The sequence below is a fragment of the Telmatherina bonti genome (assembly GCF_933228915.1).
Source record: "Telmatherina bonti genome assembly, chromosome: 14".
NCBI lineage: Eukaryota > Metazoa > Chordata > Actinopteri > Atheriniformes > Telmatherinidae > Telmatherina > Telmatherina bonti.
Genome location: NC_136612.1, coordinates 25,659,495 through 25,672,611, shown reverse-complemented (window position 1 = coordinate 25,672,611; position 13,117 = coordinate 25,659,495). Strand labels below are relative to the sequence as shown.

At 39.3% G+C, this 13,117-nt stretch overlaps 3 protein-coding genes across 3 annotated transcripts; 1 reads left to right on the top strand and 2 right to left on the bottom strand.

Moving 5' to 3' along the window:
- Positions 1–600: 600 nt before the first annotated feature.
- Positions 601–1,817, bottom strand: p2ry11 (purinergic receptor P2Y11; the record flags this gene model as incomplete). The annotated part of the gene is made up of 2 exons (XM_079253100.1): positions 1,737–1,817; positions 601–1,581 (listed from the first exon to the last, which is right to left on the bottom strand). The coding sequence occupies exon 2, from the start codon at positions 1,528–1,530 to the stop codon at positions 601–603; it is 930 nt and encodes a 309-aa protein (XP_079109226.1). The 5' UTR covers positions 1,531–1,581; positions 1,737–1,817.
- A 1,029-nt stretch (positions 1,818–2,846) lies between these two features.
- Positions 2,847–6,747, bottom strand: ppan (peter pan homolog). Its single transcript, XM_079252925.1, has 12 exons — positions 6,563–6,747; positions 6,110–6,280; positions 5,836–5,937; positions 5,702–5,752; positions 5,337–5,507; positions 5,060–5,136; positions 4,633–4,740; positions 4,385–4,508; positions 4,225–4,303; positions 3,907–4,036; positions 3,646–3,803; positions 2,847–3,561 (listed from the first exon to the last, which is right to left on the bottom strand). Exons 1-12 carry the CDS (start codon positions 6,575–6,577, stop codon positions 3,146–3,148), a joined length of 1,602 nt encoding a protein of 533 aa, XP_079109051.1. The 5' UTR covers positions 6,578–6,747; the 3' UTR covers positions 2,847–3,145.
- A 2,151-nt stretch (positions 6,748–8,898) lies between these two features.
- Positions 8,899–11,746, top strand: angptl6 (angiopoietin-like 6; the record flags this gene model as incomplete). Its single annotated transcript, XM_079253099.1, has 6 exons — positions 8,899–9,363; positions 9,444–9,581; positions 9,678–9,885; positions 10,724–10,917; positions 11,209–11,479; positions 11,562–11,746. 6 exons carry the CDS (start codon positions 8,899–8,901, stop codon positions 11,744–11,746), a joined length of 1,461 nt encoding a protein of 486 aa, XP_079109225.1.
- Between the last annotated feature and the right edge of the window lie 1,371 nt (positions 11,747–13,117).

Sequence of the window (13,117 nt, the reverse complement as noted above, 5' to 3'; positions counted from 1 at the left end):
TTACAAATGTGACACCATTTAAAATGGAGATAAACAGACTTCCCTTTGTTCATTCATTAATTTTTTTTAACTGCTTGGTCCAATTAAGGATCACAGGGAAGATGCAGCCTATCCCAGCATTCACTGGGTGAGAGCAGGGGACTTCACTGCAGTGAGAATTATTTCCAAAAAACATAATCTTAATAAAAAAAATAATTTGACACATATATATTTTTTTACTTTTATACTTTACAAAGATTATATTAATTGAACTTTTGTCATTTTAAAAATAAATGGCAATATAAAGGCAGAGTTTCACTGTGGTGGCAGTGTCAAACTGAATTAACTCCTGATCAGCCACTAAAAATAGAATTTTTATATATAGAAAGACAAACATCTATAGCTTTTTTCCCCCACAAAAATACTTTATTTTAGTTTTTACACATATGAAAGAGGAATAGAGAAATATTAATCACAGATCATTCTATCTCAGTTGACAATATATAGCAGTCACTTTAACAGTGTAAGTAATGTCTCTGCAGAATTATAATTAACTGACAGTTTTCAGTCTGAAACAAGGATTTATTTCACACAAAAGCCATAAAAAGGAGTTCTACCTCCTCACTTTTCCCTTACGTTGTCCTCTGTACTCTTTCCACAGCATGCTACTCTTATACTGTCAAACACAGCCATGTAGAGGATCGGATGGATGCACATGTTCAGTGTTGCAAGTCCCTTGGATACTTGGTACATGTTATAAACCCAGCAGACTGAATTGTTAGGATTGTGAATTCTTAGATACAGGTGATAGGTTTGAAAGATGTGATAAGGCAGAAAGGAAATTGCATATAGCACGATCACCGAGGAGACTAGCAGTGCAACCTTTCGTTTTTCAAGTGTTGTTATACTGACATTTTTCCACACCACCCTAAACACAGCACAGTAAGCAATGAAAGTAACCAGGAAAGGAACAAAACACCCAAAAATGGCCAGAAATAATTTGTAAGTGAAGTGAGGAATTGCAGACTCAGAAATCTGGTCACAGAAGGATACACACAATGTCTTGTTGTTGTAGGTATGATGGCAAACTGAGGCAAATTTCAACACAGGGCAGGAGATGACGCCAACAACAATCCATATGACAACACTGATGACCTTGATGTGAACAGGTTCCACGTGAGAGCGAGTGAAAAAAGGCCACACAAAAGCCACACATCGGTTGACACTTATCGCCATGATGAAAAATATGCTCACATATAAGTTGGAGGTGAAGAGAAACCTCTCAATTTTGCACACAGCATCACCAAACATCCAGTGTTTCCCAAGGGAGTAGTAGACAATCAGCAAAGGCAGGGTGAGGACATAAAGCAGGTCACTGATGGCCAAGTTGAAGGACAGGACAACTCCAGTGTGCCAGTTCCCTCTTTCTCGGACCAGAAGCAGCCACAGAGCAAACAGATTTCCTGTCAGGGCCACAATAAACTCAATCCCATAAATGGTAGGGAGCACGCCAATCTGAAACTTCTCACATTTAGAGAAATTCAGCTCCATCCTGTTTTCCACACAGTTATTTTTATGAACAGAAATTGTTGCAGACAATACCTGAAAAAATGGAAGAAAGATTATCAGGTTCTGTCTTCTCTTGAAGTGGCATAGATTTTCCTTTTTTTCCCCCCAAGGCCCTTAAGTGAACATTAAAATGTTTGAAAATGTTTATAAAGTTGAAAAGAGGAAATAAAAAAAAATCTCCCACTTACACCAGGTTTGCTGTGGTGTGAAGATGAAAGATGATTTCCTGCGTTAAAACTGATGGAAACACGAGACACTGAGTAAATAAAGAGACGTGAAGGAGCTTACATAACATTCTCACTTCCTCAGGCCCTCCTACCCATGCAACACATTGTAATTTGAAGAAGCAAAACTCCTACAACATCAATGCCTTGCAGTTGCAAAACAGGTAATGAACGGACTACTGCAGGGTGTTAAATATAGATTTTTAAGCATGTTTATTTGTCAGGGACAAAGCAGGATAAGAAGCAGCACAGAATTTACAAAGCTAATTTCCACCACCAGTGTTTGGGCATGAAGGCAAAAATGGCTAAATACGACGACGTGATTAGGCAGACACAACTTGTAAAACCTCTTTACTGCCCATCAGTTTCACACAAAAATATATATTGTATATCAAGTCAAGCATTGTGTGACATTAAGTGAAATAGAAGATCTCACCATGATTTTATAGAGGAATTTGGTATCTCGCTGATATTTATTTTTTTTTATGTATGTTGTTGCATAGATTAACCTTCTTCTTGATGCATTTTTTGGAACTTTTTAATATTACAAGTTCTCTTAGATATATTCACCCAAACAAAGTATTTGAGATGATTTCAGCATCTTGATGCACAAATAGCATTTAAAAGCTTTGCTTAAAGTGCATAATTTTTTAAAGTATGTATTTTCATAGGAGAAATAGTTTATGCAGTTTTAATAGAAGGCATAACTGAATAAATACGGGAAAACATTAAATAAGTTGCACAATCACAACCGAATTTAACAGATCTGGTGAGTTTTCATTCAATTTTCACAAAAAAACTAAGCATTTATCATAATCAGTTGCTACTTACAATATAATGCTGACTGATTATTTGTTGCAGCCACTGGGGAGGTTCAAACCACAACATGGTCAGAATAAAATATATCCTTGTGTTTATATGTTACCAGTTGCATCAGCCAACCTACAAGTCATAAGTGAATGTCATACTTCCTGAACGGAAGAGAGTGGGGGTGGGGAGGTGGGCTAAGGAAAGAAAGAGGAACAAACAACTTATAAATTCTGACAAGCCACCATCCATTTTATTTATGGGTTAGAACTTTACATGTATGACCATTGCATATTAGCATTTAAATGGAAAAAAACAAAACAGGAACTTCAGCAATGAATTATAAAAATGTTTTTTGTTTTTTAGATTTACAAGCAAAAATGCTTATATAAAGATAAAACATATACATGTACAACCCGTGAATCTTCTGTGAACCAGGTCACTTCAAATAGCTTCCCAATCTTCTACTCAACTCTTCACCAGCTGACCAAGCAAACGCTTGCTGCCATCTGCTGCATCAGCATGGTACTGCAGCCAAAGTCCAGCTTAAAGGAAAGGTGAAAAGCTCAACCTTTTCCTTTCCTCTTTTTGAAGTCTTGCTTTGCTCCTGCACCCTTCTTCTTGAAGCCTAACTTGCCTTTTTGACCTTTAGGTTTGAATGATTTGTCCTTATTTTTCTTTCCATCAAACTTCTTTTTCTCACCAAATTTATTTTCACTGTTGCCAGGTTTCTTTGAGCTAAATGCTTTTCTTTGAGGCCCCATTTTCATTCCAGATACGGTTCCCCCATTCTCAGATTTCTTCCATCGTTTTCCCCGTTTATCTTTTCCCATTTTGTCTCTGTGCTGTCCTCCTGGACCTTTCCTTTGTGACATTTTGGAATCTCTTTCTTTTGGGGATTTTCCAGGGGACAACTTCCTCTTCTTGGCTGGAACATTAGACTTTTCTGTCTTCCGCCTCTTTTTTCCACTCAGGAACATGTCTGCACATAAAAACATCTTCGTCAATACAAATTATTTGGACATTGCTGTAAACTTGATGTAAACAGTGCATTAGTTACACTCACCTTCATCTGGTTCCTCCCCGACAGCCTGTCTGTAATACTCTGCATCATCATCAGATTCAACACCAGCCGTCGGTTCATCCTGCATTCCTGGATCCTCAACTTCATCGTCTTCCTCAGATTCCGTTTGCTTTTTCTTCATGCCTTCGATGCTCCTTTTTCTGTTGAAAGAGAAAAAAAAAAAAAACCCAACCCAAAACATTGGCTTCAAACTTTAAACTAAAAAACATGACAAAGGGGCAGATAACTTTAAAGCCAAATTACTTGTTCTCTTCCCGTTTCTCTTTCTTCTGAGCAATGTTCCGCTCCTGTTTTTTCCGGCGTTCTTCCTTCTCTTTCATCTGGGCTTCCTTCCTTTCCAGGATTGCTTGTATTTCATCCTCCGTCTTGGAGACTGTAAACACGATATACAAAAACATTCCCACTGAAAGTAGTTTGCGCCAACAATGCATAACACAAAGCAAATGACGAGACGATTCAGTAAGCGTTTACTTTGAGAGAAATCATAGAAGTCATAACACTTTGGTCATCCTGTAAGTCTCTATTTATGAAGCAGAAAAACTAGAAAAAGTAAAGACTCACTCATAGAGTGGTAAAGGACGTTTCCTTCACCCATCCCCTCCTCTATCTTGATCAGCTGCAGAGTCATGCGAGGACCAATCTGAAGACATCATGCCATATTAAGCCAACAGTCATCGTAGCAGTTTTTATAAGTATCAGTAAACTACTTCTGCTCACGCACTTCGGTCAGACGGACAGCGCTCTGTTGGGATGGCATGTTGCCTCTTCCAGAATAGGCCTGTGGCAGCTCAGTTATGTTCTCCTCCCCATCCTGTTCAGCTTCACTCTCTGAAAGGTTTGCTCCTCTGAGTTGTTGAAGAATGGAACAATATTTTAGCCAGATTAGAAAAGAAAAAAAAACCCCCAACAGGCTCATCTCAAACCTTATGGCTTCAGGTTTTCAGAATTATACCTACGTAGGAACCTTACTTGATCAGCAGTTCACTGATGTCCTCAAACTTGGTCATATTTGGGAATTTCTCCTGCATCAGCTTCTTCACTCCACGACTCATGCCCACAGGGACAACCTTCAGGCTGCTGCAGGTTTGGAACAAAATGTTCTCTTTAGCCTGGCGGCTAATCAACGCATTAAAGTGTGTTTCACTGTGTGAGGGCTCATCAGTGCGTTTACTTTGGACATACATCACTGAACAGTCAAGTCATAATCTGTCTTCATCTGAGCCCAAATATCTCAAGATTATTTCTTCAAATTAAATCCATGTCTGGTGTAATCTTATGCAGCCTGCTTACAAAATAAAGCAGCTTCACCTCCAAGTTCCTGCATATTCTTGCAAAGCGCATCAACTGTTGAACTTATGGAAACACCACAATATTGAAATTGGATAATCATACTTACTAGTGTCGAAACTGGATTTCCTGGGACGTTGGATTGTAACTGATGAGGACACAGCGCTTGATGTTGTTAAGGTTTACCTGTAAAACATCATCTTTCAGTACACTTTAGGATTAAATGACAATGTGATGAATATCTCGTCGACAGAGAAATCAGAAAGCGTTTACTTGTGAATAATCTTCGTATGTACTCAGAAGACTATACTTTCATCATGTCAGCAAGGCTTTACACCTCGAGTCAAAACGAAGTGATAAAAATGTACCTGTTTTAATTTACGTACCTTTTGCACATTTATGGAAGGAAACATGTTTTGAAACATGGTAGCCATCAATTTCACATGCATGCCATCCAGGCCAAAATTACTGAGGATGAGTAGTGGATGATGCGTGAACTGCTGATTGTGCATCCTGTGCTTCTTTAGAGATGAAACTACATCTTTGATAAGAGAATACTGGGAAAATAAGGAGAAAAAAAAAAGGAAAAGTCTGATATAAAATAAAACAAAACCCGAAGTAAATATGACTAGCTGCTCTGGCTCATCAGTGCGTTTACTTTGGAAAATCACTGTACAGTCAAATGTTAAAACATGTCATCATCTGAACCCATTTGTTTTTTTCCTGTTTTTGAGGATTTAAAGAGACTTACCTTGAGGACTCTGAAGTGAAGCATAGGCCCTTTTGGAAGTCGAGCAAGTCTCTGCAGGGACAGGAGAAGAGTTAAACTGAAATTAGCACAACGTCTAACAAGGCAAAGCTCAGTCTGCTGGTTTGGCTTCTCACCATGTTGATGCTGGTGGGCGTTTTTCTGAAAATCATGAAGTGTGTCACTCCAAGTGGTCCTGCTATGGTCACAAAGTCCTTCAAAACATTCTTTTTCCGAACCTGGTTTAATAATAAGAACAACAAATACTTTAGTGTGCTTTGCTGAAAAGGCTGGTAATTGAAAATATGCCAAACTAAATCCAAATAATATTTATTCTTATTAAGGTATTTACAGAAGTAGTATATGGAACATTAAACCAAGACGTGACAACTGTCCTGCCTACAGACGGACCTTCAGGGACTCTGCAGTAAAGGGTTCCATCACCCGCCGCATGTCCAGGATGAGCTGGCCCACGTTTTTCCCAACCTGACCCCGTTGAAACACAAACGAGTGCGGTACAGCTCCATAAGCCTCCTCGGCCGCATGGTTTGCTTCAGCCCTGGATTTCTTCTGATTTTTGGTCTGATAAGAACAAAATTTACGAAATCAATCGTGTTCACAGATATAAAAAAATAAACAGATTTTTGGTTAACACAGCACATGTCAAAGTCCAAATAAACTTTCTTTTTTGTAAGATTACACGGTGGAATCTTGCCTTGAACAATACAAACTGCAGAACAACCGCAGAATGGTGTTTGGAAATAAACTATCATAACCTAAGAATGAATCATGCAAAATGCATACACTTAATTTCACACTGGCTAACCTTTCTAGCTAACAAGCAACCACAGGCCTGACGCTTACCTTAGATTTCCCCATATTATAACTCGATGCGGTCCAGATAAATATCGTAAAATGCCTTAACAGCAATTGCTAAAGTATACTGACGCTAATTGAAAACACAATACCATTATTGCTGAAAATATCAATAACAACTGTTATATATCTCAATTTCTAAGTCGGTAAAACTCCTTCCACATGGTTCTCCTACTGTGTCACACAGTAATAGGTCCGTGTGTTTCTGAAACGTTTACTAGTTCCTAGTTACGCTTTCGGCGATTTTCCTATCGCAGTTAATCGTCTTGGTCGATGGGGGGGAGGCAAACATACACAAACATAACTACAATATGCCGGTTATACGTAGATTAAAATAGAAACAAAACACTTCTGCATTCTTTCTTTAAATAAAGTAAATATGTGATCAAATTAAATTGTGATTAAATTATGATGGACAAACAAACAAATGAATTAATTTAAAAATATAACGTCAGCTGAAAACCCAACCAGAAATGTTTTGAAAGGGGAAAAAGATAAATCAAACAAAACAAAAGGCCAAAATATTAAATAATTATAACTATCATGGGTTTTGTTCAAACAGACAACACAGACCTATATGAAGTACTTGGTAACTGAAAGTTGGTAAACTGAGATTAAAAACCATTGCGCAATCCAGTAAATAAGAGACAAGGGCATTTTTCTAAAGAAGCTAAATTCTAGTTTGTCAGTACCCTGAGAAAATGGAAATGATATAAGAAAAATGCTTGTGTCATTTTAAAATGCAGAGCTGAGCTAAATGGCAAGTTGTAAATATCATGGGAAAAGTGCATCTCTGCCAGTAGTTTGACACCACACACACATGTATACACACTCAGACACACTTATTCTAAAAAAATATTTAGGTGTGGCCACACATTCGACCTCGCTTTGCATAGGCTACAGATCAGTCCGTGCCTGTTGCTTTATGACAGATGATGTAATACCAAAGTGTTTGTTGATTATATTATTATAAACAATAAATGGGTATCATCTAATACAGAGATTTTGGAGAGTAAACTGTAAAAGCAAAGGATCGGAAAGGAAAGTGTAAGTGTGTGTGTGTTTCTCAGATACCCAAACCTATCAGATACAGAAGAAATCTTTAACAGTGGCACCAACTACTGGAGATTTACCTCAATAATTATGGAAAATTCTTAAAATGCAGTGTAGTTACTGACACAGCATGATATATAACACTTTAAAAGGTTCTCATACTTGTGCAATGTACTGTCACTGTGTGTCTTTTAGATGCTTCACTTACATATGACAGATTTTCACAGTCTGCAGCATGAACAGGTAACAAATGACAAGTGCACACCAGAGAAAATTTAAAGGTTGTGAATCAAAAGATGTGTCAGTGATAGGTTGAAGATTAAAACTACTAGCACAGCACTACCATATTCCTTCAGATCTTTGTGGATAGAGTCTGGTAGAGTCTGTCACATCACAGGTTGATGGTGAAGGGAGGAGACATCCAGATTCCTGCATTGAACACCCAACTAAACAACAAGCTTCAGGAGGCGGTGCCATTGGAAGTTTGTAATTAGCTGTCTTGTTCCTTACAGATTCTGAGACAGCGACTCTGCAGATGAAGAGCAAGTTTAGCTTCTGACAAAACCTGGCTACCCAAACTGCTTTGCTTTATATTCAGTTCAGTATTCAGAGAAGGCTACTTATAAATCTAAATCTGGAGGAAACCGCTTATTTCAATGTCTCTTTATATTTGAATATGTAATTTGTGCTGCTGTGCTACACATTGGAACAGAGCAAAGAAGACACTTTCAACTGCCACAGTAAGTTATGATTATTGCTTCTTTTTTATGTATAACCAATATTCAGCTGGTTAAATATTTATGATGCATATGACTTCTCAATATTGCACACAGTAAATGGGAAGCAAAATTAGTTTAGGAGATCTTTGACATGTGGAAAAGTATATTGTTTCAATGGCAAACTTGTGCATTTTTTAATTCACATGTCAGTAATGGCTTGTTTGCCTTGTTTATGATGTTTTTGTGGGGCAAACTATTCTGTGGGATGAGGTGGAGGTTTGTTGATTCTGGCTGGTTTTTGTTTGCTGTTTCTTCTTGAGTGTTGACATGCCAAGTTCCAGTGATGTGGGAATGTGTGTACTTAGACCTTTTCAAAGAAACATCTAGTGGACTGGCAAGGTCCACAAAAAGACTCTTTTCTTGAATACAGAATTCATATTTTGTGTAAAAAAATGTCAAAAATGTTTCTGAAGGATTACTTGTTTTCTACAGATGTATTCCAGTAATGTCTCCTTCTCTACGACCAGATTGTCCTGGTTGTTGAACAGATTCATGGACAGGACTCTGATAGGAGGTCTGGCTCTTTTCCTCATATTTTGTATGGGCATACCAGAAGCTGGAGGATGGAGAGAGGCGGGTGATGGCGAAAGCAAGCGCTCACCACGTTCTTCTGATACAAAACCAAGCCGTTGCTCCTATACTTTCATTGTTCCACAGCAGAAACTGACAGGGGCTCTATGTGTGCACACACAGCCTGCAGCAACTAACCACTCAGAGGTGGCATCGCTGCAAGCAGAGCTCAAACTGCAGCAGGAGCAGCTTGAGAAGCTTCAGCACCAACTGGAGCAGGAGGGGTCTCTTGCCATGGAAGTAAGAGCCTTGCGCAAAGAGAGCAACAGCATGAATACTCGCATCGCCCAGCTCTATGCCCAGCTGCTACAGGAAGTCATCCATAAGAAAGACCAGGTTTTGGAGCAGCAAAAGGTGGAGAGCCTCCTACTAAATGCTACAACACAGGTGAGCAGCGAACTACACAGACAACTATTTCATTTTAATGCTTTTAATATCTATTTGATGTGGGTGGTGGCACATGTCAGGCACTGCAGGTGTCCAGTGATTATAGAGAACTGGAGAAGAAATATGGAGCCCTCACCTCCATGATGAGCGCCCAGAATCAGTTTATCACCCAACTGGAGAAGCAGTGCCAGTGCAGGGACTCTGGCAAGTCTTTTCAGGTATAGGAACACACTGCCCATGCATGCTGCAGCTGTAAGCTGGTTTTCTTCACAAGAACTGAGATTTCTGTGTTGTTTTCTTCTTGCTCTGAACAGGCATTGACTGAAAAACCAGGAGGCCAGTTTGATGTGAATCATAATAACAGCTCTGAGACCAACAAAATAACCAAGGATGTTCAAAGAGACCAAAGTGCTTTTCCATCACAGCAAGCAAAAACACGGGGCGTTCCTTCCCTCCCCTCCACTACCACCAGCACGTCCACTGATGCACCCTTTGTGAGCTTCCCTGTCACGAAGTCTCCAGGTACATCAGACTAAAACATGTCAGCAACACCTGATTAGACTCAGAAGAGTGTGTGTAAATGTGTCAGTCTTCTGTCAGAGCTATTTAACAGCTTAGATAAGCAGCAGAAGCTGATGGAGTCAGTGACCTTCTGGGAGAAGTCTTATCTCCCTGGGAAAGCCTAAACAATGTCAAAGACAGCTAGCAGCTCGTATCCGAGTGCAGGCTTTATAACAAATATGTACTCGTAGCTTCAGCCTTTAAAAAACACTTTTAGGATTCAGTGTTTAGCTAGGATGTTTGAATTGACAAAGGAGAGGATTTTTATCAGTATTTTCCATATTTTAACAGAACTAAACTGTCCAGAATCAGTAACTCCACAGATCCTAAAATGTCTAGTGAAAGAATGCAGGATGCCACATCTAGTTAATGCAAACATGCTCGCTGTGACACATCATTAGTTATTATCACTCAGTGAGGGAGATTTTCTCTATACATCTTGTTTGTGCAGATTCCTACATTCATCTTATCACATTGACACTGAACATGTGCTTGAGAAAGAATTCTCCAGCTTCAAACGGATAAACTGCACTGCATCTTTAATCTTCCTGACGTTAAAGCAGCATAACAAAGCCCTCTATTCAAATAGACAACACTGAAAAGATCTTTTTATTTTGAAGAGCAAGTTGGATTTCAGTGACTAAGTTTCAGTTTTCTATTTCAAAAACTCTAATGCTCCCAGTCCTTTTAACATGTGCATGGCATCACTGTTAACAGTAAAGGATTAACAAAATACTTACATTTTACTGTAAAACATACAGCTTATGTGCTTAATATCTCCACATATCTCCTGCCTCAGGGCCATGGCGGGACTGTCAACACGTACTGGACTCAGGTGAAACCACCAGTGGTATTTATCTACTTCGTCCACGGAGTGCCAACCGACTCCTGCAGGCCTGGTGTGAACAGAGTCATGCTCAGGGAGGCTGGACAGTCATCCAGAGGAGACAAGATGGCTCGGTCAATTTCTTCAGGACTTGGGAGCAGTACAAGGTGACTTCATGCAGCTTTTAAAGTTAAAACAACACATTGGGAATGATTATTGTTAAAACAGCTGAAACAAGAATGCAAACATACTTTTGGGTATTTGGTCTAACGCCAAAGCTTGTCATGCCGCTTGGGCTATTTTCTGACATCACCGCCACAGCTGCAAAAGTGTAAAGCCTTAATGACCATTTGTGGGAGCATTTAACACTTCTTAGTCACCTCACATTTTGTCTCTGAAGACTAAATGAGAGGGACTCATGCAAATCCAGACTAAAGCAGTGTATTGGTATGTTACAGCAAGGCTTTGGGAACCTGGATGGAGAATACTGGCTTGGCCTGGAACACCTCTACTGGCTGACTAAACAGGCTCAGTATAAACTGCGAGTGGCCCTGGAGGACTGGCAGGGTCGTCAGGTGTTTGCTGAGTATGACAGCTTCCACCTGGAACCAGAGAGTGACTGGTACCGCTTGCGCCTAGGCCAGTACCACGGCAATGCAGGAGACTCCCTGTCATGGCACAACAACAAAGCCTTCACCACACTGGATCGAGACAAGGACAGCTACACGGGTCTGCCCCAGCTCAATAGTTCTCTGTTCTGACATAACATTTTCACTTAATAATAGTCTCTTTTCTTTTGTTGTGTCATCAGGTAACTGTGCTCATTTCCAGAAAGGAGGATGGTGGTATCACATGTGTGCCCACTCCAACCTGAATGGCGTGTGGTATCGGGGTGGACACTATAGAAGCCGGTACCAGGATGGGGTCTACTGGGCAGAATTCCATGGAGGATCCTACTCCCTCAAACGAGTTTCCATGATGATCAAACCCACATAGCTGCATCACCATGTGGAAGGAAACATCCTGTCTGTTGTGGATCGCAGAGATAAATATAGAACTGAAACAGTTTTTACATTGTATGTATGATAAATAAAATATTTCAATGCAAGGACATGGATTTTATTTTGAGATTAGTAGAGAGATAAAAGTGGCCCAGAGAGGTCCATGGAAGACAAGTGCTTGTTCTGCACTTGTGATATATGTTTATTTACAGAATCATAAAATTCAGAGAAGATATAAAATCTAAGACGGCAAAAGTTTATTCCGTTTGGTGACTGACACCAACGTGTTTTGCACACGATACAGGATTCTACAATTCAATGTTTTTTTTTTTAATGTAATGATTTAATTTTAAAAAAATACGACCATTAAAGGTTTTAATGGCAAACAGTGATAAACCTTTGTGACACAGTGCATTGTCATCTTTATTGTTGTGATAACTTAGAAATAAAACTTTATGTGATAATTTTGTCTCATTGCAATTATACAGAAATTGTAAGGGGAAATACTTATTTTTGCATTATTGCTATTTTAATTTTACTCAAAAAGATTTTAGAATTCTCTTATTTCTTGGATACTGTTGACTCTATTCACCCATCACACCTACATCAACCAATAACTTGATAAATCTCTGCAAGCTTAAATCCCACAGTTCTCACTGCCATCAGACTGAACATCACCCATGTGCATACTCACCCTTGGACTCTGGCTTAACTTCTTACCTGCTCTGGCTTCAAATATCTCTGCCCACGTTGCTGAAGCATCCTGTAATCTATACCTGACTCTTCACAGCACATCTCTCCATGCCAGTCCCACAGAGTTAAACGGAAACTCTAATCCGATTGAAGACTACTGAGATCTTCTGAGAATCACATTCCAGCCAACACTGCCAGCATTCTCAGTTCCTGATCATCATTGTGCATCTGTTAAATCAATTAAAACTGTTTCTGTTGTCACTTGCCCCTTACACGCTGATTAAATTGGAATGAATTATGTTTAAATATATCTGAATAAACCTCTCTTGCTGTGACTCTTCCTGTTCACCTGTCTCTGCACCCCCTCCTTTCTCTGCACTGCCTGGCAGCTTTGATTCTGACAGTGGGAAACAAGTCTTATTTTGTTTGCTTGGGATTTTTTTCAAATTATTACTGACTCAGTATCAGTTTAAGTAATTTCTTTGTCACTTAAACTTTGAGGTTGACTTGCCTTAAAATAACTCATCTTTGCTCCTGTCATTCTGACTGAAGACTCAACCAAATGATTACGACTCTCTATGAACTCACCAGCTTCTTTAACAGCAGCAGCAACAGCCAATCACGTTAGCAAGAGTTATCTATTTATTTTTTATGACAGAAGTATAATAAGCTC